The sequence below is a fragment of the Zerene cesonia genome, unplaced genomic scaffold (genome assembly GCF_012273895.1).
Source record: "Zerene cesonia ecotype Mississippi unplaced genomic scaffold, Zerene_cesonia_1.1 Zces_u002, whole genome shotgun sequence".
Lineage (NCBI taxonomy): Eukaryota > Metazoa > Arthropoda > Insecta > Lepidoptera > Pieridae > Zerene > Zerene cesonia.
In genome coordinates, this window is record NW_024045132.1 from 2,747,960 (window position 1) to 2,774,524 (window position 26,565).

The following is a 26,565-nucleotide window of genomic DNA, read 5'->3' on the forward strand; positions in this document are numbered from 1 at the left end:
AGAAACTCGTTTAGTCTAATATTCTCAAAGAGTCGTCTGCTCTCCATTGCTACCAGTTTATGCGGAAGTCATTTCCTGCCTTTGTAATTTACTTTCATATATTTCTTATTATTGAGTGATTCGATTCGTTAAAGAGAATCTATTAAGTATTCATTTGATTGCATTAACCGGTAAGGTATCGTTGCCAAAGGCTTTATTCATGAGGAATATGAAGGCAATATGATAAATCTAGTTGAAACAGATTTCATGTATACCATATGTTGTAAATACATTATTTTCCTTCTCTTTATTACACATACATACTTCATTATATGTTCTCCTTATAGACAAACGAAAAAAAAGTCTTCTGGATGATTGTTGAGGGGTATTATAAAAAGACTTACTTTTCCCAATTCTGTGTAAAGTTAATCCAAGCTCATTTAGTTTCGTGTGTGCTATTGGATTCGATCACACTGATGTTTTTTATAAAAACAAATGAACTTACTCGTGTTAAGCGTAATGTTTTATGAAGTTATGGGACTACAGAATACACATCTACTTGGTAGATTATTTCGTAAAAAGAAGTGGATTTCTCGCTAACTTTTTTAGGATTAGTGATATATTGTTAATTTGTGTGTATTGTATTGTTGGTATAATGTTGGATTTTCTTCAATATACTCGGGGCAATCATATAAAATACAGTCGCGATGAACAGGAAAACAGTTATATCCATCAACTCGTATGGGGCTCACCCTACGTAATGACACGGAAAGGAAACCCGTCACGATTCGTGACTTGCGCATATTTGAGATAACCGTGCACTTCTCAATAAGTGGCGAATATTATATCCTTGTTATTATGAAGCACTTGTAGATAATACATCTGTTTATTCGAAACATCTTGTTATATAATCCTGCTAATATTATAAATGCGAAAGTTTGTAAGGATGTGTGTGTGTTTGTTGTCCTTTCACGCAAAAACTACTGAACCGATTGCAATGAAGTTTGGTACATAGACAGCTGGACAACTGGAATAACATATAGGCAACTTTTTATCCCAATATTACTACGGGATACGGACTTACGCGGGTGAAACCGCTGGGCGCAGCTAGTTCTCAATAAGTGTATTAAATACTTTAAACTTACTCATCAGTTTACTGGTTGAGAATATTGTTATCTCACTCTATGTTAATGTCTCGGTCTGGCTCAATATATTTACGAATTGAATATTTTAACATGATAAATTACTGGCGGGAATACGGTCAGGCGCGTCCCTACAAATACCGGTTAGCTGTCCGCTGGTGTTGCGCAAAATTACCACGTTACGGTTTTGCTTTGACTAGTGTTGTGCCACGGATCTTTTAAAAAGGTTATTTAATATGTACGTATATTATAGCATATATATCGAAGAAGATATAATACTATAATTTAACAACGTTTAAATAATGCCGTTCTGGCCTACATGCCAATAAACAATTGAATATGTGTAATAATTTTGCCAGCATGCATTAAACACCCTGTAGAAGTAGTTAAGTAGGTACACTAACCCGACACTGCGCAGTACAAGATTACACTGCTCCAGCTGTTGCCAGTTGCCACACTTCTCTCCCACAGGTTACTGCATGAATATATAATATGGTGATCTATTTTGTTTTCATTTATGAACTAATAAATTTGTATGAAAATTTAATATATTTTTTATATTGATGAATAGAGTTTTATAGATTCGACGTAGATACATTTTGAAATTACATATACATGCAACACAAATATTTTTAACGCTATAATCGTCGTCTGCACCCAGTATATCAATATTTGTTATTTCTTGTTTTACTCCTTGCTGACTATCTTATTTTTTTTTAATATATCTTTAACTGTCTGAGATAGTTCGGAGGTTCAACTGAGAGTTATTTTATTTTTATATTATTTATTATAGACACTATTTGATTGATCGTAACATATAGCTTATATTGTTCGTATCATCTTCTTTTTTAGAAACGTCACGTTTTTTAATTTATTTCCTAAACATAGGTACATAAAAATAAATACATTGATCTTCCACTAAAACAAGTCTTAGCATTCTCAGTCTTAGCTCATATGTAACAGACATATCTGTACTCGTCTATATATAAATAGTAGTATTATATAATATGATATGTACCAATGTTAGCAATCGTAGGTAAAAATACCTGGCGTCTGTTTATATCTAAGTGTGAAGCGTCGCGTGATTAGATTTGACGCGAAAATCATTGGTACATACTTTATCTTCTGCCAATGTAATATATAAGCACAGACTACCTATATTGGGTAGCCATATTGAAGTCATATTTATATAATCTTTGGTGACTTGTATCTATGAACAGTTTATTTAATTAAAATATTATATTATACTTGTATTACGCAAAATTAATATATCTTAGATAAAAATGTAAACGCTCAATTAAGCTACGTACTTATAATGTTAATTAATGTAGTTAAATAATTAATTTTACATTATTATGTATCGTTGAATTTATTTAATTCATTGTTATCAGTGCAAGTAATTAACAAGCAACTAAGAGGCGGTATAGTTTCGTTGATATTTTATCTCAAACAAAACTTGAAAGCAAGAAACTGAAGTCCAAAGCAATATAAAAAACATAATGGCATCTTTTGTTTTATGTAGGTACCTGAGTAAAATAAAAATAAACATATATAAACAAGATAGGAAATGGATTTTTAAATATTATGGTCTTCTATATGTCACGCGTCTCGTTTTATGCAAATAATAAATGCTGTTTTTTTTTGTAAGATTTAATCGAAATACCAATGGTCTGTTGCTACGGTAGTATAATGGATTCATGTATTCAAAAATGTGTTTTGAAACGTGACTCTGCGCTCTGTTATTGCATAGTTTTTTTTTTATTATCCACGACAACGATATTCCATAACTGGAGGTAAATAAATAATTAATACATTCTTCTTGCAGTATTTATTTATCTTATAAACAAACTAGCTTTTCCCCTGCGGCTTCGCTCGCGTAGTAAAAGAAAATTCCCATAGAAATGTGATGCTGCACCGCTTTCTAGTCTCCGAATTAACTCCCAATACAAAATTTCTGTCATGAAATCGCTCCTCTCCGACGTGTAAGAAGGACAAAGAAACAAACACACGCATTTATAATCTTAGTATGGACATGTATGTAGTGTTTTTTTATCGTTAAAGTGATTGACCACTGTTTCACCTGATAGTAAGCGATAACAGGGCCTAAGTATATGTCTGATTACGTTATTTTTATTTTTATTATATTGCTAATATTGAGCATATCTCGAAGTGCGAATCACGAGGCAATTTTGACAATACTCTCGCATCTTTTTTTATTGCTTTATGATTATTTTATAATTGGTCATGTAAGGGGCTTCGGCCTAGCTGAGTAAGAAAGAATATACTGTTAGTTAGTACTAACAGTAGTATAACTGTTACTAAAAGTAGTAGTCTAATGACTAGCAGTGTCTTCTACTGATTGATTAATTGCATCATAATATTTGAGTAGACTTTAATCGGGAGGGATATACACCTACTCTTAAGTTATCCCATTGTTCAACTGGTAACAGTTGAGATCGACAGTAGTGGTCAAATATACGATAGGTAAGGTATTATAACTAGCTTTTGCCCACGAAATCCTACGTTTTGCATTCTCGAAACGTATTGTACACGTTTGCAACTGATATAAGGAGCGTATTTTTTATTTTTGCTTTGTCATGTCGCGTTTTTTAACACGTGACATTCACGCTGTTGAATATGATTTTTTTTTTGGTCTTTTGTATATATAACTTAATGTCCTGCATACGTACAGAATTTTTGTTAATTTTATTTCTTTTAGGATTTTATTGGAATTAAAACAATTAGCATTAAACAATTAGTTTTAACAAGTATCGCATCTCTAACTGATCCCCCAAAAAGTCGCGTTCGCCACGACATATATTGTTGTTCTGTCGTGCATCGTGTTATGAAGGTACCTACAATAAAACTAAAGATATTAAGGTAAAATCGAAAAACGTTGTATGTGATATGAAAGTTTGCGTGTATGCGGGTGTATGCGGGTTTCATTGTTATTATAACAAGAGATGTCAGAGCGGTCGTTATTTAATAACTTTAGACATTTCTAAGAACTCTACATTTCCAACTAACTATTTATATAATGTCATCCGTATGAATGTAACGATCATATTCAATTATTATTGCAATAATTTTAAAGGTATAAATATTATATAAAGGTACAAAAATTAGTTAACTATAAGTTGACATGTAACGTTAGGGTAAAATGGCCTCGCCTATTAGTATTTTCAGTTTTAACTACGTTAAATAATCATTAAAATCGCTAATTAAAATTAAATTGCCAAGTATCTATTTTAAAGATAAATCGATTGTATATCGGTAATGACTATCGATAAACGTATGCGGACCTAATATGACTACAACGATCAAAGGAGTTGAAATCAAACCATCTAAGCTAGGTAACAATCGCAACCCATAATCTAATAAAGTAAATAATTGAAGTCGAAAATATAAAAGCATATATCAAAATGAAAAAAAAATCATCTATAGATATCATTATCAGCCCATATGTATGTTCCCACTGCTGGGACACAGGCCTCCTATTCTTATCAGTTCAGGCCTTATTAGTTCTTTATTAGGCTCTTATTAGTTCAGGCCTTAATCCATCACGCTGGCCAAGTGCGGGTTGGCAGATGTCACATGTCGGCCAACTTTTGATTCTTGGACATGCCGGTTTCCTCAAGATGTTTTCCTTCACCGTTTGAGCAGTGGTGATGTCATCCACATGCGCAGATAAATTGAAAAATAAATTTATTTCATAGCTCATCTCTTGTATATTATGCTAATATCAATTAAATGTACGCACGTAACATCTGGTGAACCTGACTGTTACATTGTAAATTTTTAACGTTCGATCATTGAAGATTGACGAGTCATTGGTTTATCTTGTTCTTCCTAATAAGTATTACTTCATAGCAAGTTTACATTGTTCGCTATTGGAATATTTTTTGTTACAAATGTATAATTAATCAATTAATTGATAAATGGAAAAACAAGGTAGTAAATTGTATTCCAACGATTCTGCATAAGTTCAGTGGTTAGTACAAGCACACTTTAAAAATATAAATATGTAAAAACAATTCAAATTCTTACACATAAGATTTCTTATCCATTTAAAGTATTTAAGTACTACCGAGATCAATAGGCTAGAAGCTCCATAGGTAGTTAGCTAATCCTCTTTTAATGTTCTAATTTTAATCGCTAATTTATGAAAAAAAGTCTCCTTTTTTCAATCAATACCAATATTAGGTAGGCAATAAGTCTGATGACTCTGTAGTAAAGCTAACAAGATGTGAATGTAAACACTGACCGTTACTGGTTTACCACTGGTTGAATATTCTGCCAGTATCCTTTGTATGCAATATTTCTACCATCAATCACTCGTTGCGATTTTCTTGAAATATTGTAACTTAGGAATTTTTGTCTCGATTAGTTGGTCTCACTAGACTTCTACAGAAGTCCCGTTCTTATGTTTGCTACGCCCCTGAACTTTAAGGTAATTTCGTTTGAAAACATCAATTGTTTGCTAATATCGTCAATTTGGGAGATAATATGTTATGCATATCGCCTGACTGCGTTGGAATATCCATCAAGATTATTTTACTTGACTTGGTTCCATTGTGATTGTCGCTCAACACGTGTTACGTTTCTATAATAATATGTATTCGCGATTCACCTGATATCACCAGCGAGTGACCTAACATGTAGCTTTTATTGATAACATTCGGATCGTGCGCAAGATAGCGTTTTGTTTTTCGCAAAGCGTGATAAAAGCGGAATCTTTCACGGCGGCACTCGAATTTGGCTATTTATTAATTCGATAAACTTAGACATTAGGTCGTTTGATTAGGTAGAAACACAAAGAGAAAAACAAGATATCGCCATTGATAGTGCTGTTGCCAATTTAGATACATTCTCTGATGATAGAACATATTTCTTTTGTGTTCGTCCGTAGTTGCTTGGTAACGTGATGTATGGGTCTGCCAAATAAATATACACACAAACATAATTTTATTAACGTTGTGTGGTAATTATTAAAAGTATTTTGAATATTCTTCAAAATGAGACGTCAATGCTGAAGATATTATTGGTTCACTTTCCTTTACCAGTATTTTATGACAAATTACAATGCAATACAGATTGGGTTTGGGTTTTTCGGCAATCACTTTTAAACTCCCTTTTCCTTAATAGTTTAGTTTTGCTAATGGTGTTTTGTTTGTCCCTCGTTATGTAAATGTTTATTTAAACTGATAATAGTGTTGATTTAATGTGTGTAGTTTTTTTTTATTTTTGTACATTTTTTTTTTTATATCCGATTTATATGAAAATTTTACATATATTGAAACATATAGAGGAGATAGAGCTTTATTTCCTTTTTTATTTATAAGTAATCACGATGTGCACAGATATATTGAGAATCATTTTTATTCGCACGATGGTGGCAATTAGGACCTAGCTAGTCTCTTCCCTCTCTTCCTTCACCTTTATTTTAGAAAGTTATGAATATATAATTTTTATTGAATTTTTTTAGTCTATGTTATGGTGCTAATTGATAAACCTGCCATAAAATATACTCGTGAAGCTGAAGAGTTTGTTGTGAGAGTTTTTTTGTGCAGAGATAGTTTGGGAACTGAGGAAGGACATAGGATAGGTTATATCCCGGAAAGCCCATGGGAGAAACCGCGGGCGATATGCTAGTAACTTATATGGGAACTGTTATACCTAACAGAATCAGTTTTGTCAATGTCATTAATTAGATTTAAAACCTCAACACAACAATGTTGCATCGTTCATTTTAGCGGACATTTGTAAAAGTTGTTGGCCTTACCATAAACAGATCGTGAGGTGAGGTAGTTTTTAATGGAGTATATCACCTCATTCTAAGCAGTTTAACCTAAAGGGATGATATTTATGGGCTTATGTTTGGCCTTAATTATCATATTGTAATCCAGTTAATTTTGACTCATATTCACAGTATTATATCAGAGTCATGGCAAATTCCGGGGATTAAACTAGCTAATTGGATGCTCCTTCTCGTTAAGACTATGTCGTAACTGATCTAGATTGGTTTTTGTCTATTATTATGATTTAATAGCAAACTTAGCAAGATTTTTGTTTTTTTTTTTAGTTTAGTTAGTAATTAGTAGTAGTAGATTTAGAAATTAAAAACTTTTCAACGGATTTTAAACGCGATTTATTCATTATATTATTAACCCGACGTTAATAATATAATGAATAAATCGCGTCAGTCTCCCCGTGACCACGCTCGCTGTAAAGTGTTCGAAACGTCTAAATGTATAATACTCGCTTGAAACCAAACACAAGAAAATACTAGTAGTAGATTTAGCTCCCTTCCATACCCCAAGGGTAAAGGGGGAGCCTAATAATTTCAAGCTCAAACATTTATTTATTCAATTAAACTTCAATAAGTAGTTTTGAATCGTCATTTTACACAGTTTGAACATGTTCGGAAAGCAATTTCTACAAAAAAGAGCCGGCAAGAAACTCCGTAGTTGCTCTTTTAAAATAAAATCAATAATAAGACTTTGCTGTCCATCTTTCTGTCTATTTGTATTTCACCTGGAAGTTGGAAGACTATTGAAATCTATAGAGATAATGTAAACTGTATTAGTTGCCGCTAACAAAAAAATTATAAGCTATCAAGGTTAAGCAGCAGGTAGTACAGTCATAAATTGGATGGGCAAACATATTTTTTGCGCTTGCTCTTTAGCTCATTTATTTCTTAGTGTCGCGTGCCCGATTCGCACTAGACCGGCTTGTTTTTAATCGTTATGCTAACGAATATCTTCTCATTAAGTTATTTACATGCTTGTATAATATATAAATATACGTGATAAACCTACTTAAAAATATATAATAGCATGCATAATGAGAACTTTAATATTCCATGGAAACAACATTATGTACAAACACATATTTACTAATAAAGATGTCATTAATGAAAAAAATAAAAATGATTTATGCTATGTTCATAGCACCTGTTTGAAAATTTAGAGGATTTGTTAGAGTTCATAAATTAAAATTTAGATTCTAAATGGCACCATTGGAAGATAATATAATAAAACTTCAACTACTATTACTTGTACTCGATTCTTTAATTTACTTATAGATTCATTCATATAAGATTTTTTAAACGTAGCAGTACATTTAGCAGGATGTTATGTGAGAAAAATTGTGCGTGAAATCACATAATACATTGAAGAGGGAGGCGTTATGGCGTATTCCGTTTCAGATTGGCATCGAGCCTTCACTATTCAAGTATTCAATATTAAGAAACCCTGAATCTTATGTTCTCCAATAACGGCAGTTAAATATAAGCGACGGATATAAAGGTTCTTTTCCATCTAAATATCGCATGATTTATTCAACAAACTCATTAATAATTTATAGTATTCTTGTATAAATATTTGAAGTCCAAAAACGCACGTATAAATCAATCATCATATTGAAATCTGAGAAAGAAAAACAAATCCAGGCATTTGCTTGTTTCGTAGTTCAAAATAATATTATTATTATTGGAAACGGTAGAGATATCATTAGAAATACATTTTAACTTTTTTTTTGTTGTCCATTATCGACGTTAATTGAGTTGCCATCAGGAATAATGAATAATTATTACGGCTTGTATGATAATTTTATTGACATGAGGTAGCCGTTAGCAATTATGTTTGTTTGAAATTTATTTTATTTTTATGATTATTATTCTAGATTGCATATGTAATTAATATTCGGTGTATTAACTTTCATTGTAACTTTTGAAAGAATATTACGAGTATTACGTAAAATGTTATACAACCTCCGCTGTTCATTTGTATATAATAGTGGGATACTAGATTTGTTTACTAACTCCAATATCGAACGCTCTGAGTAATTCGTAATGTAGTATACCAACTTAAGTATTATATTTTATGTTACGTTAGTATTTTGGTTAGAATTTAATTGGTGTTATTTGTCTGTTACAGCTATCTCGTGTCTGGGGATGCTGACGGAAAATGCTACATATGGGACTGGAAGACGACAAAACTTTACAAAAAGTGGAAAGCTCACGATGGAGTTTGCATAACATCGCTCTGGCATCCTCACGAACCCAGCAGATTGCTCACCGCGGGCTGGGACGGCGTTATAAAATATTGGGATTAAATAATACTACATTTTACGACACCATTGTTTTATTTCCCCTAACATTTAACCGAGAACCATAAATAATAATATATCTCAAATAAACTATACAATATTCAACATTCTGTCAATTCGTCCGAACGCAACATAACTACGCGGCGATCATGGGATACTTGTACGGCTCCTCGTAGGGCACTTCGACCTTGTACTCCATGCTGCACTCGCGGCAGGTCCCGTTCACCAAGAACTGGTTGAAATTAATGTTGTTCTCGTGGAATGATTCGATGAGGGCAGTGATGAGGCTGTCGATCATGTCGGGCGTGTGGTGCGGGCCCGGCGCGAAGCGCAGCCGCTCGGCGCCGCGCGCCACCGTGGGGTGGTTGATGGCCTGCACGTAGTGCCCGCGCCGCATCAGCGACTCCGCCACGCGCGCCACCGCCTGCGCGCCCGCGATGGGCACCGGCACGATGTGGCTCACCGACGGCATCTGCGGCAGCCCCGCCACCAGCAGCGACAGCTTCAGGTAGCGCACGATGGCCTGGTGCCTGGCGCGCAGGCTGCGCCCCTCCTCGCTGGCCAGCAGCCGGATGGCGGCCAGCGAGCCGGCCAGCACGGGCGGCGGCAGCGCCGTCGTGAAGATGAACCCGGGCGCCAGCGAGCGCACCGTGTCCACGAGCAGGGAGGAGCCGGCGATGTAGCCGCCGACGTTGCCGAAGGCCTTCCCCAACGTGCCGGACACGATGTCTATCTTGTGCTCTTTGCCTCTCTCCTCGCCGATCCCGGCCCCGTGCTTCCCGTATAGACCTACAGCGTGGACTTCGTCGACGAAAGTCAACGCTCCGTATTCGTGGGCTATGTTACACATTTCTTCTAAAGGACAAATAGCTCCACTCATAGAGTGGACAGTCTCAAAGACGACTAGCTTCGGCACGCCTTCCGGCGATTGGGAGAGCAGCTCCCTCAGGTGTTTCGGATCATTGTGCCTGAATATATGTTTAGGCGCTCTACTATTTCTTATTCCCTGTATCATAGAGGCGTGGTTGCCTGCATCCGAATAAACAATACAACCAGGTAAAATTTTAGCTAGAGTAGACAACGTCGCATCGTTGGCGACGAAGCAGGAGCTAAATATTAGCGCCGCAGGTTTCTTGTGTAGCTTAGCTATTTCAGATTCTAATTTTTCCGTCATCTGCGAGTTCCCGGCGATGTTGCGCGTGCCGCCGGCGCCGGTGCCGTACGACTTGATGGCGGACACGGCGGCGTCCTGCACGGCCGGGTGCCGCGACGCGCCCAGGTAGTCGTTGGCGCACCACACCGTCACGCGCCGGTTGTCCAGCCCCTCGAGAGCCTGAGGATACATACCGTCGGCGGCCAACCGCGACACTTTCCTGAACACACGGTACGAGTAATCCCTCTTCTTGGCGCTTATTTGTTCGTTGAAGAACTTATCGTAGGAGTAGGGCCGGGCGCGTTCGACGATGTCCTCGGTCATCTCCTTGGGAGCGTCCGCGACGACGGCGTTGTTTTTCTGTATAAATGGACATTTAGTCTCATCTTGACCTAGAGAGCGGAATCCTCTAGAAATTATCGGGCAAAAGTTTCCATACTGTTTCATCAGTACGGTGCCATAATTTCGTACGAAAGCTTGATTGAGCGAACCCATGAATGGACAGGGCATTTTATGTAATCAATGACACTCACTCGTAACACTTGTGACACAAAGCGTGAATGCTCTGCACACTTGTCTCGATATTTCGTAAAACGTTGGCTCTCACTGTAGCCGAACGTTCGAGGATATGATGTTTAACTGATAGTATAACACACTGCACCCTTCATTTATAAGATCGGTGTCGTCATATCGATTACGGCTGACTAAATGATTGTAAACTTCAACTCCACGTACAATTTGTATTTTGATTCATAACCTAAAATGTTGTCGCTACAAAAAATTCAACTGAGTTATCAACTTCAATTAATAGACGTTCATTATAATGTAGAACATACCTAAGTATAAACTTTATACACAACACATTATTTTAAGATTTATTCTTTTTTTTTAAGACGCATCATCTACTATGAATAGCCAAAATATTATTTTAGATTTCATTCATTTTTGTGATCAGATGTTTTTGACATTTGTCAATTGTGCAAATTATGTAGTCTGTCAATTTCTAATTTTAGGTTTATGGACCATAATATGAGAAAAAAACTTCTAAAAGAGTATACTTAATATTTGAGAAAAATGAAAAATTGTTTGTGTACGATTAATTTAATATACGATTCATATGCATGTTTTAAAATATATATTGAATATTAAAGAAACTACAAAAAATAGATAGGAAGCGGAAAGAAACGATAAAAAGTTAACTTATATTAGAAAATATTAATATCGTCAGTGTAATAGTCCAATAAAGTATTATTTTTTTACATATTTTTACGTCTGACTTCGAAATATAATTCCTCATTCTATATGTCAAAATCGTTTATCTTATTTCTTTATTTCTGTGGCAATTGACATTTTTGACTTTGATGCTTAGAGTTTGAAATTTGTCAAATATATCTTACAAGAAATTATAAATAAAATTTAATTCACTGGAGTTCACTACAATTCTGACTTATGTGCAATAAAAATGTTTTCTTTAAATAATTTGGAACTGCGAAAAGTAACCATATCAAGCCTGTTATCATGCATTTATTTACCAAGTATTGTCACAGTGATATCTTATAGAGGAATTCTTTATTCTGTGGGAAAGGGATCGTCCTTTTATATTCTAGTATTAATATTTATAGCAGAATTAGCAAAATCATTCTATTTATCATCAAATAATGATATTCAGTCAAAAAGAAGTAGAAACAAAATGAGAGCCAGTGACATCGTCAAGACCTTTGGTTTCTTGCTTGGAGTTATGTTCTGTTTCTTCGTTGGTATTATATTATTTGGAGCACCAGTTCTGGATAACCATGAGGGAACTTTGGTATTGTCGACGCTACTCACGCTGCTAACAATATTCCCACTAGTGGCACACTCTGGAGTTGAGACAGCTGTGCAGCTTTTATTTGGTGTGAAGAGTTTTTCTAAAGATACAATTGTGGCAATGTTGGTCAACAATGCTTTGCTCACAGTGGGAGGAGCATGGCTTGGCGCTGTAGTGATACCATTAGACTGGAACACTCCGTGGCAACAATGGCCTATACCTTGTTACCTTGGAGCTATTGGTGGATATGTCCTGGCTAATGTAATGACAGTATTAAAAGTGACTATGATGTCTGCAGCAAATAAATATAAATTTCTTAACTTTTTTGTTAACATCATGAACAAATTACATGTTTCTAAGTAGTTTCTTCAATCTATTTATTTATTTCTAATAAATTGTATATTTAAAACTGTTTTATTTTTTATTATCTGCTGCAAAAATATGCACAAAAGACAATAGACACAAAATTTAGGATAATTGTTGCAATTTCAAATAAAATTGGAATTTTATGACCCCACTTAAAAAAAATTCCTCTTGAAATAAATTGGGATTTGGATTAAATTTGGTACAGAGATAGTTTGAGACTCAAAAAAGGGGAGAATAGTTTGTAAATATAAACAAACAGATAATCCTTTTTTTTCATTTCAGTTGAAAAGAAAGATATTTGCTCCCTTCAAGGGACATGTGTTTTCTACAAAAAAATGAAATAATAGCTATTTATGTTGTCTACATGTAAGGATTGGTCACTAATTTATGTAATATTGCTCATGCAAAGTTATGGCTTTCTTGGTTTGAAGTGACATTCATTATACAAATTTAAAAAATATGCTCATGGCACTTTTTTTATAAATTATTTACTGTTAGGTATATTTGACTATAGTTATATTGCACATCTTTGCAATGCTAAAATCTGACATTCTGTTCTTTTCCTCACCTTTACCAGTCCTTTCATTCTTACTCTTCATCAATTGTCTATAGCTTTTTCATTTTTTAAAGCTGGCAATGCATTTGTATATCTACTTACGTCTACTTATGTTTATTGGCGGTGATAGTCGCTTACCGCCCGGCGATCCATAGCCCTTAACTTTGGGAAGATCTTGTGTGTTGTCCATCTGTATTATGTCGATTATAGTCATTGGATTTATTTGATTCCATATAAAAAAATAATACATAACTAAATTATACAAAAGGTATTATCAAATGTGGGCAACAATTGTTTTTTTAGAAAATAAGACAAATGAATAGTAAATTAACAATTTATTTGTGTCTGTTAAATATTTACAAGTTCTATCTAACATTACAATGAATAAAATATGAAACTTAACCAATCTTGATCACATTTTAAATCCCTATAAATTAGCAATGTAGCATTATATAAATATGTTTTCTCCATTAATTTTCCAAATGCAGTGCATGCACTAGTGGTTCAATTTAGAAGTTAACAATAATCTTAATTGGCGTTCAGGATATATTAATATAAGGTTAACAATAATTATGTCATTAACAATTTATATTTAACATGAAAGTTTCATAGTATCTTTATTCATTCAACAACAATTGAATTCACACTTAAATGGTACTAAAGCTTGGTTACAAACTTAACATAATTTTATCAACTATTTAAATCCACTTACAAATTGTACAATCTGATATCATTAATTAATGTGTTTATAAAGCCAAAGTTGAAATCGATTATTGCATAACCATTAAGAAATGTTAACACAACAAAAATTTATTGAAAAAATATACTTTTTTTATATTCCAATTAACTTGTGGCACATAGCATTATTTGCATTTTGCAATATTTTGTTAAATTTTTGTGTTGTTGTGTTTGGAATATGAACAAACACATTCTAAGGCCGATAAATTGGTACTTTCATTATTGCTCAAAGCATCACTTTGTTACGACATAGGTTTTTAATCTAGTAAATATCGGCCCTAACTTCAATACTTTCTACGCAAATGCAGTGAAGGACTTTCAACAACTTTCAATATTTACACTTATTATTTGCTTACGCTAAATTACGTAAAACTAAAATCTCATCTTCATATCAGCACCTTTAACACAAAAATAAAGTGTTTGCTAATTTTTTATATATATTTAGGTATGATTATTTAAAAACTTTGTGATTACGTACGATACGTGCAAATATTACATTTTTCGGTTTATTGTTTTGAACAAACAAAAAAGTTGGTTCTACTGAATTCGAAAAATAATAAAATATGGCGCGAAAAATAAAGAAAATGATAGCAGAATGGCATGTCACAAATATATAAAAGTTCTATGACAATTACTGATAGTTACACAGCCATAGCTGCATTAGGCCTACCTCACAGATTAGGATCTAAAAATGAAAGGCTGATGATGATATCTATATAGGTCATGCTAAAAGCATTTTAAAGTTTTTGTTTTATAATATTTTTGCTAAGATAGTATATCTTTTGTTTTATATTTTAAATTTTAATTTACTGCAAAACTTTGTCTAGAACAACTTTAACTTCAGAGTTTACACATTTATAAAACTTTTGCTAAAATAATAATCTTCACGATGACTAGTTTTTAGTTTTTTTATATGTACTGGTGATAATAATGTGTTTTTAAAAACTTATATTCAGTTATATATCAAAAATACTTTAATGTTATCTTAATTGATTCACGCATCGAACATCATTCACGATTAACAATACAAAATACTTTATTATGACATATATTGGCTTAAAGTATAAAAATGCACCACTTACACTAAATACTATATTAATTTAACAATAGCAGATTATAAAGTGGAATTCGTTTGCAATGTTTTCATTAAAATCATTGGAAACTTAAATATGAAAACGAAAAAGAGAGTCTGAACTAACGGAATAAAAGATATTTTAAGAAAATTTTAATATGGCGATACTACAACGAAGATTAAATGAAATAATTAAATTTATCTACTTTATCATAATTGCAAAAAAGATGCATTTATTTAACGAAAAAAGATTACATTTTATTTTGTAATTAATATGTAACGCTAAAAATGAAATCGAGTTCCACTTTAAAACAAAGTTCTACACCGAAATGCGCCTGACCAAAAGTTTATAGTTCTCAAAATTGCATGCACTACTGGCAGTGATACTGTACGATTAACGTGTAAAATAATTTCAATTATCAAAGAAATTATTATAAGAGCGCAATAGTACAATATACTCGTCTTCCATAGTATATTTCTAGAAACATTTTACTTTCAAATTCAAGCTTTGATCGTTCTAGCGTATTGAGCTATATTTAAAGCATAATCTGTGTCAAAGATAAAAATTCAATCTACCATTTCAATATAAAAGTTACAAATTTTAAGTTTCCTCATCAAAGCTTTTTTTCAATAGACCTTTACCTCTTTTTTACAACTGGAACTACTATATAATATAAAAAAAAATCAATAATATATAAATTTGGTCGGTAGTATTTGTGACGTCACGTCACATGTACAATGTTTTTTGACATTTGACAGAACTTTGACATTTGACTAGGCTATTTGAGAACAGACCTTTGCCTTTTAACAGCTGGAACTACAATATTTATCCTTAGAAAAAAATCACGAATATAGAGAAGTAGTAATTTGGTCAGTCGGTGATGATAGTGGTGACGTCACAGGCCACAGCGCCGTCGAGTTACGTGTTGTTCGTGTCCGGCTGGAAGTAGTGGATACCGTTTATCTGAAATAAAAATATTAATTATTTTGGACATACTGTGATAAGCAATAAAATACTTTAATAAAATATATATACTATAAATATAATACTATGATAAAATATATACAATAAAATATTATATACATTTTATTATTTATTTATATATTTATAGAATGTTTTGGTTCTATTTTTAAAATCATAAATTTGTTATAATATGTTCTAAGTAATATAATCTTTTAATAAATATATCTTTTAAGTAGTATAAAAATAAGAAAAACTTAATGCCACTCGGAAAATAGATTTTTGAATCGTTTATAGTTTTTTCTTCCTTCGAGCTGTATGACGCTGCAGACTGGTAGAGGAGGACTGGTTCCTGTATCGTACCGTCATGTCGTACTCCGTGACGAAGGCGGGCACGTCGAGCTGGTGCGGCTGCATCACGCTGTACAGGAACTCGACGCCGGGCAGCGTGTGCACCTTCGCCTTGATCGCCGGCGCCATGAACGTCGTGAACCACCACGTCATCATCTGCAACGCACGACGTCATTCGGTTACTGGATACATTCTCTTGTGCACCATTTAGAGAATATTATTTAATGTATACTTGTGAGAAATTATGTGAGGCGGGATTCGAACCCGCGTCTTTTTGCCATACTGTAGCAACGCCTAGCCTCTCGACCGCCCGTGATCCCGCCTCAGCAAATGAATTTCTCCTACTATTTCGGGTTCATGTGCCTAAAGGACGCCCCATGCCATCTATTCGAATTCCGCCTCGTGATCATTCTTTTACTATTCTTTAAAAGGATTTTAATGCTTTAAAAACTAAAAATGAAACCTAAACTTGTGATAATATAGTATAGGGCTGATGAGTTTGTTTAAACGCGCAAATCTCAGGAACTACTGGACTATCTGAGATTTCTATGTAATCTCTGAATTCTACAGGCTATATGTATGTATATATTATGGACCACGGACGAAACCGGGACGAAACGCTAATAACATATATTCTTCAACCAGAGACATGCATAGATCAAGGAAGGTTCGTGCCTCCCATGTGGTCATTTTAATTTCATTTTTTGATTTTTTTTGGTCTACTTTTGACAATCTGAAGGAGGTTTAGTTTTTTGTTAAAAATATTTATTCGGCACATATTTTCGGTCTTTGTGATTATTTTTGCTTGGCACAAAAAAATTAAAAAATATACTACTCACTTTTGTCCAAAACGTGGGATGTACGATGTAAAACGCCTTCAAGTTCTTCTTATATCTGAAATTGAAAATTGTAACGAATTAAACATCTATCGTATGACACATACATAACTTGAAAAGAAAAGAGCAAGCAAATAATATGTAATCAAAAATTTGAGGCATCTCAAGATTACTTTAACAAACAACATTGAAATAACAATTAAAAATTGTCTAACAAGAAAGAAAAACAACAATACAAGGTATAATGAAGACACCATCATGGTTTTTTAAAAACAGATAAAACGCACATGGCAGCTAGCACATAAGGAAAAAAATATTTTCTCAAAGACAAGCACATACTTGTAAGGCAGCACGGTGTAGACCTCCTTGAGCCAGGAGAAGGGCGGGTGGTTGGCGGACGAGGCCAGCGTGTGGAAGTACGCGATCACGTAGTCGCCGCGCACGATCGGGTCCAGCAGCTTGATGAGGTACAGCAGCGCCTGCCGACACACGACAACTACGTTCTAGAACATTCTGGAACATTCTCAAGCTATGCTGATCGCGTTCCAGAATTTTCTGGAATGTGACCCAATTTTGCTGGTGTTCGAGAATGTTCTATAACATGGAGACCATACATACACTTCTTCCTGATACAGAATTTAAGAGAATGTTAAATGAAAGCTTTCAAGATTATATAGTCCACGCCAGACGTAACAATATCCGTATTGTGGATTTTTATGGAAAATTATTACGATGTTTTACAGCAGATGGGTTCCAGAATGTCCAGAACGTAATTCTTTACCAGTATGGTAACGAACGTTTGTCGTGTTTCAAAATGTTATGGGACAAGAATCCTACGTCTTATAAAATTTTTCATGGGGTAAATATAAACGCATGCATTTTAATTGGCATATTTTCTGTACAAGGTCTTGTTTTACATACAATGTAAGGAAGAGCTGAGTCTTCAGCATTCATCATATAATGTTAATATGCCTATCAAGGCATATTAACGGATCCAAGTTTATACAAAATACAATCTTTATGTTTCTCTATAGTTACTATATACTATTTATTTGTTTTAAAATTTCATTCATATAATCAGTCCTTTAATATTTATATTTGCTGTAGTTACACAAAATTTCAGCTTTTCCTGACGTTCCAATCGAGTTTTAATGATCTGAAATTTCGCTCAACTTTTGAAATGGTCTGAGTTCTGACTAATAATATAAACTTTATGGAGGTTCTAAAGCTTTCAGTGTTTCGGTGATCACAACGTTACTTTTTACGTTACAAATATTTAATATTGGCTAGGTTTAGATAAAATTAAAATTACATTTGAAAAGGATTTTTACCTAAATTAATGAGGGTGAAGATGTTGCAAAAAGTACAATAATAATACGAAGGCACATCAGGCAACTTGAACAAGACATATTCTTTGCTTTAAAATCCTAAATAAACATCTCAGCGTTAATACACAGTAACTTCAATAATTTAAAAGTCTTTGGAACATGTGCAAATTAACATGAACATATAATTTAGGACAGAGAAAGATTGTAGTCATTATACATATTCATGCAATTATTGCACATTTCTAGGTCTAGGCCAAAGATTAGTCATCGAGTATAAGAAAAAATAAGGCTGGTCTATCGATCAAATGTTGTTGAGTAATCTACTTTTAGTTCAAATTACAGTATTTACCAATAAATACAAAGACCTATCTAGTTAAACAGTGATTATTATTGTGGGAGTCGAGCATGCTTCGGCACGAATTGGGCCAGCTTGCACCGAAGAAGTACCACACCCCCACAGAAAACCGGCGTGAAATAATAGCTTGCTATTGTGTTTTGTGCAGTGAGTGGGGGAGCCGGAGGGCTATTTCTTTCTCCTAGCCCTTCCCAGTCCATTCCCTCTTTCCAGTCATCAATCCTTTCCTTATCCCTTCTCCCTTAAAAGCGGGCAGCGCATTCTAAGAGGTCTGAGCCTCTGCGAATGTTCATGGGCGGCGGTGATCGTTTACCATCAGGCGAACCACCAGCTCAGTTGCCCGCTATGACATAATAAAAAAATAAATAATCGGGAGACATTTGCAAGTAGTTGGAGAGTTTGTTATAAGCTAAGAAACAAAAACACACATGTGACCAAATTATAGTAACTAATAAAGAAGTAAAAGTTTATTTAAGATCTCACAGTGTCTAGTGAATATATGTATAACTTACAGCTACAAGCGACCTTCATTAATACAAACACACAAATAATTCCTCACGACCTAAACTGCACGTAATTAGACAAGTATTCTCTTCTATTCTCTCACCTTATCCAGATCGATGTCTGCAATCGGGAACCATTTGCCAATAAAGACGACGACGGGCCGGCCGAGTCGGTCCACGCCGCTCTGGTAAAGGCAGCCGATGCCCGACACCTCGCTGAGGTCCTCGCTGCGTGCGCGCCGTAACAGACGCTCGTATCTGAGACAATAATTGATAGAAGACGTTACGTTTATGCGAATGCTTACCAAAATAACATTATAAATGTGAAAGTATGTTTGTCTTTATTTTACGTTGAAACGATTTTATGGTGTCATTTTTAGGCCTGGAGATAATTAGGGGGCTACACTGATGGCTACTTCTTAATGCGGTGAAACATTCCGTTATGAAACTTTTCATTTGACCATGTGGACGAAGGTAATGTCTTGCCTAGTAATTAATAATACTTACTGTATACATTACGATAGTGCAATTAAATAGTATCTAAATCTATACCGGATACCTTAACCTCCTGAACGCTAACGTGTTTGATGTAGCTGTTCTACTATTCTTCGATGTATAATTAAAACACCTAGTATCCGAAATGTATAAATTTTTTTAAATTAACTGGATTTTTGCTTATAAATTGTAGCTTCAGGTTATAAAACGTCGATATAAAGGTATAAGCATTATACATGCTAATTTTTGCTTAAATTTTTATTTGAAAGCAGGTATGTTCCCTCCGACCAATCTACGAAACCATTTTATTTTCTATAAATAAAAATTTTGACATTCCGCAATCACCTTAAGCGACACAATTAAAGGACCTCCAAAAACTGTTACAGATGTTCTTGCCAAGTTATATAGCAAACAAATTATATACGACAACATCAAAATATACATGACAACTTCAGGAAAGAATAACAATAGAAACCGAATGGAAACTCGCCAAATGTAAGTATTACAATTGTTTGAAATATGAGCTCTATTCGCGACTTCCAATGTGTGCTTAGTTTTATTTTTATTTTTGATCGTTAATAGAACTTCCCCCAAGTTTACATCTTTTCAACCGACTCAAAAAAGGGCAGAGTTTATCAATTCGATTGTATTATTTTGGCTTTGTTATCTCAGAACTTTCGTCTTGGTGAACTAATTTGGATGATTCTTTTTTTTATTTGAAATCTGGTGCTTCTCGTGTGGTCCCATATATGTTTGATCTAGTCCTGATAATCGTAAAACGATTTCGTTTTTATTTTAACAAATATTAAGAGATAAAAGCATCACCTTATTTTGCAGTATCATAGAAATTAGATTACAATAACATAACATCACCATAATATTCTATGCATATGAACATAAATAACACGTGTAATATGGAAACATAATTCAATTGCAAACAAAATTTCACAAACATCTAGGGCAGTAGACATCGTCACTTGCGTCAAAGGTGACACGACCCCGATTCTTTGAGGTCACATTTCTCCCTTCACGACACTGGGGTAGAATTCAATGTTGTGCTGTATCAATTTATACATATCATATTTTCCTGTTAAGTGTATAAGCCCTGATTATTTAATTGACTTCTATCACAATCTTAAAATAAATTACAATAACCATGAAAGACATACAAAAATTATACACTTACATTTCTAAACGTTTATGTCTTTGGATTCAAATAAATATCAATATGTACAATCTTTATCGTGTATTATATCTGAGTTTAGACTTGGAAATTCCTAATTTGAATCACATATTCTACTTTCAGCGTAACTAAATGAATTTGTAAGCACGTAGATAAGGCTCTCATCATTTTGCCGCAATGCGATTTCTCACCTCGTACGAAATTAAATAAAATACAATTTCCTTAAGATAACTAATTCCAAGGATGTCGTGTACAAATATATAAAAACGTATAACTGAAGTGACACATTGAGAATATTTGCACACCGAATCTTGAGCACTGCAATTAACATACCAATTAGTTTTAATCTTCTGTCAACCGCCGTGTTTCACAAACCTAACACGCAATTATGTACTCTATTGTTAATGTGAAAGATTACATTTTCAAGAGAAACATTTTTTTAATAACGTCAAAAAATCTATGTGATTACTGTGGTCGTAAGAAACGAAATAATAATCTAAACCTTGATATGTCTCAACGGTTTAAGATATATATTTTTATGTTTTATATGTGTGTGTATAATTCTCAAAGATGAAGTGGAACATTGTTTGAATTAATTACTATTTATAAAACTTCGTCATGGAAAGCAAATGAAAGAAGCTTAACGTAAATTAAACAATGTCGTCTTCCGCACCCCCATTCGTTCCCGAACGAGTATATTTGAAAATCAGCACAAACCGAGGCAGGTTTTTACAATAGCAACAGTTGAACCCGTTTCTTTGTAAGATTGATAAAATAATTAACAAAGAAAATGTGAACATAAATTCCTTGAGTGACATGCGCAAATACCTATCTGGTACGCGAGAAATAACAAATATTTAAAATGTTTTACATTTACGTGACGTGTCCCCAATTTGTAATCTCAGTCCACAAACACGCGGCATCCATACTTTGGAAATGCGAAAGCAAACCTGTCTGCCTCTCTGTTTTATGTGCAGCTATTTAGTTCAATATATACGGTGTATTCTTAGAGAACAGAATATTTATTTATTTGCGAAAATAAAGCATAGAGGGGAATGGAGTTTCGTAGGTTAGGGAAAGTCTATAGTCTATCTATCTTCAGATACCGTGGAAGGTTTAAATTTTCATGTTTACTGAAATTTATTGTTGTTTAATTAGTTTTATATACACATGCAGCTGTATTTAAATATAGCGGTGACAACGGTCTGCATATTTAGTCATATCGTATGATTCAGAAGTGATTTTGTGTGACGCAACCATTAATGAAACGTCACAACTGTCGCCGGCGTTCATTCTAAGTTAAGTTGAATTAAAAATGATTACTTATGATTCTTTCTTTCTCTATCTATATAAATAAGAATTGATCCCCGAATGTGTCGTTAAGCGTAAAACTCGCGAACGGTTCGATCAATTCGGCTAATTGTTTTTAACAATTTTGTTCAGGAACAAGGAGGGTCGTATAGAGAGACAAAACGTACCATGACTGAAACCGGGACCGATCGATAGTAATTTAAAAATATTTAATACAGTTGCATATGTTTATTTTATGTTTCTTGATACTAAGTTACTGTTTGTGCTGTTAATTTATTTTTTTAGATTTATAGCATTATAATGATTTAATGCAAATTATTTTTCTATATCTGAGGCGTGATTGGAATCTGCGTTCTTCGCTGTACCAGAATTCGAATTTCTTTTATTCTTTCGGTTTTATGTAATGTCGCGTCACAACAGAATGAGTTAATAGTATGTTTTTTATGGCTCGATATAGAAGATTAGAGAGTGATCACCTTCAACACATCACCTATGATCATTAGGAATTACAGTGTAGACGTGAGTTAAGGCGCACAATTAGACTCAACGGTGACTATAATACAATTTTACTGGTCATTGAACTAATGCGTAAAATTACGTAAGATAATTGTTTTGTAACTATTACTTGAAGTTTCTGGCTTGCTACAATTATACAAGACATGATTTAAAATTCATAAATGAACTACAAACACGCACGATAGGTAACTTATAACAAGTGTATGAAAAGGAGTTATTCCACAATTTAATTATTATACTACTAGTCGCTCGTCCAGACACCGCCCAGGTTGAGCCCGGGTTAAAAACAAATAAATCTATCACACTCAAAGATAACGTGGTTATCCATTGGTGAAAGAATTTTTAAAATCGGTTCCGTAGATGTAGAAATAACCCCCCACAACGTCACAACTCACAAATTTATAAACTATCTCTTTACAATATTACTACAGATGTGGACGATTCCATCACAACATCATGTCAAGGTTTAGGAATTCGCGTGGTATTTATAGAACTAACATCGTCTACAAATTTCCGAGTAAATTTAATGGATAGTGAAATTAAATCGACGATTATAAATGCGAAAGTTTGTGAGGATGGATGTATGTGTATGTGTATGTTTGTTACTCTTTCACGCAAAAACTATGAACTGATTGCAATGAAATTTGGTACGTAGATAGCTGGACAACTGGAATGAGCAACTTTTTATTCCAATATTCCTACGGGATGCAAACGGACTCGGATGAAACCGCGGGACGTGCATGCATGATAAATTTTCATCAAACGTAAACTATTACCTAACTAGCTTTTCGCAGTCAAACGAAATTCCCACCAGAAAGAGTTGGTTCACTGCAGTAAAAGGTAGCCCATGTCACTGTCGAACCGCCTATCTACCTCCAGACACAAAAGTCCTCATCGTCATTAAATCGCTTCTTTGCGATGTGTAAGAAAGCAAACAAACGTATCATCTAAGTCAATACCTTAATTTCATAGCGTCGGTGTTGTTGCATATTGTATGTGTATGTGTTACCGAAGCTTGCCCACAAATATTTAATGAGCATACCGATACGCATTGCAACGGTTCCGTTTCTATTTCAAACCGCTACTGGTCTAAAATTAACAAAGGTCGGCTGCGAGTGATCGCCATGGCCATCAATGTACATATGCCTACCAGTCATCAATATACTATATTTTAATTTAATCTTCTTCCATACCATTGTTTTTACTCCATGCCAACGAAAACGCCAAAAATATTATTGTGAATACAAATATTAATATTATAAGACATAACCTAGCCAAGTACTTAAACATATGAAAGCAGAATAAATTTCTTTCATCTGAATTTATAACGAAAAAGATTTCATGGTAAAATGTGTACATATTTTCTTACAAAACACTCAACAGTCGCAGAAAGGAATTCTGCGTAGCTCAGATCTACGACTCATCGCTACTGCGTAGTAAAATCTGGCGGGCCACATTTTTCTGACTTTCATGAACACTAAACAAAAAAATAGATTTTAATTTACTTTTACGTTCCCTTATATTGAAAGAGATATTGACAAATTAATGAATACCACAGAATCTTTCAAAAACAAATGCGAACAAGACAAAAATAAAATATTCGCGAAGAATTATTTGCTATGACGCAGTACAATCCAAACTTTGAACCGAGTTTTTAAGTATCGAAATAAACACGCCCCCAACTGTTACAGCTGCTGGCACAGCGCCAATGTGTCGGCGCCCATTGACTAGTGACGTCATCACACCTTGAACACAGCGTAGATGACCGGATGTAAATACTAGAGTTACTAATGCATATCGCATCGCGCTATGCTCAGTATAACTGGTTTGTTTACAATAGCCTAACTCACGCCACAAAAAAGATACTACCTATTGTGTTTCACGTAGAGGTCTAGTCTTTTAACAATTAGGTACAAGATACTTGTCCGTTTATATAAGAAACGAAACGTTGCTAAGGCAGATGTTATACAGGGGTATGTTTCCAAAGAGACGTCGAGCAATTTAGGAATTGGATGGAATTTGAGATTCTATTTCAGTTATAATGAAAAACTTCTGTATTGGAACAATTGATAAAGAATCGTAACATACATAAGTATAATAGAAAGAAATATTGAATCGCTCTAATTTCCCGGGCTGGTAATTACCATATTAGCTATAAGAAAACTTTAAATTACAGGGCATGAAAGTGTCTGTTATTTTTTTTCCTCATACATGCTGTGGGAAATATTGAGGGTTTTTTCGTTTAATAATAAATCAATATATTGGTAGCAACGCTAATGAGAACTCTAATGTTAACTATCTATCTCACTCACTCATGAACATTGCTTAAAAACGTGTAACATAATATTATTCCTAGAAACAAAGAAGAGGTGGTACTTCAAAGCGACCTGCATGAACAAACAAACATATTGCAAAAACACAAATCCCGGTTGAACGAACTAGCGCTCTGTTTACAACCCACACATACAAACCAATCTCTAACATAAGATCAACATCAAAAATTGAGTTAAATTTCCATGTTCTCTCACTTGATTTTCAAACGGAAATCAATTGTTAATAATGCAGGTCTGAGGCGCCTATAATTTGATTCATCCATTCTCGTTGCATCGTATTTAGCTTGTTAAAGTTACAGAGAACATTATTTCATTGTAGTTGAAACTTAGAAAAGTGCTCATACCACTAATTTCCCCTTTACAAGTGACAATGCAGTCATACTGGCAGTCTCTACTCGAATGACACTGGACAGTCCGGTATACGCTGGATTCCCCCTGGTGTATGTTTACAACCGAAGCCCTTGGCTTAAATGTGTCATTAATGAGATTAATAACTAGGAAAACATAACTACATTATGTTTTTTAAACGAAGGACCCGTATTATATTTAATAGGCAGTGTTTTCTTGTGAAGTATCTCTCACTGAAGTAAATGGTTAACTGTGATTTATCCACATTAATTTTATTTAATATTTGCAGAGCGCTTTTATAACTGCAATATTGTTTTTATAAAATAAATTAAACTTAATGGTTTTTTATTTGTAGAAAGGAAACGCATTCAAAGACGAGACCTTTATAACTTCAGCTGTTTGCTTGGCGACTGGGCTGAAACATGCCCCTTGAATACACGGATATTTCATTCAATTAGTGATAAAGTATTTTTGACTACTTTTCATTGCAATATAAATATTGTGAAAATAAAATTTATCTAATGACTTTGCTTGGTGAATTGAAAACAAAGCTTACCAGTTTTATGTCGAATAAATCTGATACAGAACAGAATCTACAGACGACATTATCTTTACAGAAAACATACTTATAAAGACATTCTTAAAACATTTTGAAGAATGTCTAAAGGATGACGATAAGAGCATTGTATTGTAATATGGGCTAGTCATGAATGGAAAATTTTATGATTGACGCCTTGAACACACTGTAGACGCAAGTTCGACAACAAATTGAGTGATTATTGGATAATTAGTAACAAACATATCATGTTTGTAGGTTTCAGTGATTTTATTTATAATAGTAAGTAGTAAAACCTAAAAATATACAATATGCAGGCAATATATCACGTATAAAACAAAGGCGTTTCTCGCTGTCTGTCCTTTTGCTGAGATCTTTAAAACTACGCAACGGCCTTTGATGTCCCAAAGGGCACGGAACCCTAACAAAGACACGTCATGGTAGCACATTGTATTTAATTACTTGATATGCTATCGCTTGTATTGTCACTGAATATTTATCACGATACAATCTCGTTAATGGAAACAAAGACTTCATTTGCGGGTGTCGTTTCATTTCCTGATAGCG

General features: G+C 34.1%; 4 protein-coding genes across 6 annotated transcripts in view; 2 read left to right on the plus strand and 2 right to left on the minus strand.

The window, feature by feature from the left end:
- LOC119838260 (pre-mRNA-processing factor 17) overlaps positions 1 to 9,255 on the plus strand; it is a 31,665-nt gene extending 22,410 nt beyond the window's left edge. Inside the window, exon 11 of the mRNA XM_038364109.1 lies at positions 9,059 to 9,255. Coding sequence (XP_038220037.1) covers positions 9,059 to 9,236 — 178 coding nt within the window. The 3' untranslated portion in view covers positions 9,237 to 9,255. The remainder of the gene's footprint in view (positions 1 to 9,058) is intronic.
- LOC119838261 (5-aminolevulinate synthase, erythroid-specific, mitochondrial) lies at positions 9,248 to 11,123 on the minus strand. Its single transcript, XM_038364110.1, has one exon. The coding sequence runs from the start codon at positions 10,891 to 10,893 to the stop codon at positions 9,367 to 9,369; it is 1,527 nt and encodes a 508-aa protein (XP_038220038.1). The 5' UTR covers positions 10,894 to 11,123; the 3' UTR covers positions 9,248 to 9,366.
- Positions 11,124 to 11,725: 602 nt separating this feature from the next.
- Positions 11,726 to 12,602, plus strand: LOC119838320 (phosphatidylinositol-glycan biosynthesis class F protein). The gene has a single exon (XM_038364207.1). It carries the CDS (start codon positions 11,846 to 11,848, stop codon positions 12,551 to 12,553), a length of 708 nt encoding a protein of 235 aa, XP_038220135.1. The 5' UTR covers positions 11,726 to 11,845; the 3' UTR covers positions 12,554 to 12,602.
- Positions 12,603 to 13,435: 833 nt separating this feature from the next.
- The window catches only part of LOC119838316 (protein GDAP2 homolog), a 62,735-nt gene continuing 49,605 nt past the window's right edge, over positions 13,436 to 26,565 (minus strand). For 2 of the 3 annotated variants that reach the window (XM_038364200.1, XM_038364199.1), the window contains exons 8-12: positions 19,361 to 19,514; positions 17,410 to 17,549; positions 17,074 to 17,128; positions 16,247 to 16,390; positions 13,436 to 15,886 (exon numbers count right to left, since the gene is read on the minus strand). In XM_038364200.1, coding sequence (XP_038220128.1) covers positions 15,842 to 15,886; positions 16,247 to 16,390; positions 17,074 to 17,128; positions 17,410 to 17,549; positions 19,361 to 19,514 — 538 coding nt within the window. In that variant the 3' untranslated portion in view covers positions 13,436 to 15,841. Of the gene's footprint in view, positions 15,887 to 16,246; positions 16,391 to 17,073; positions 17,129 to 17,409; positions 17,550 to 19,360; positions 19,515 to 26,565 lie in introns of those variants that run through there. The other variant, XR_005288192.1, reaches the window with a different exon arrangement.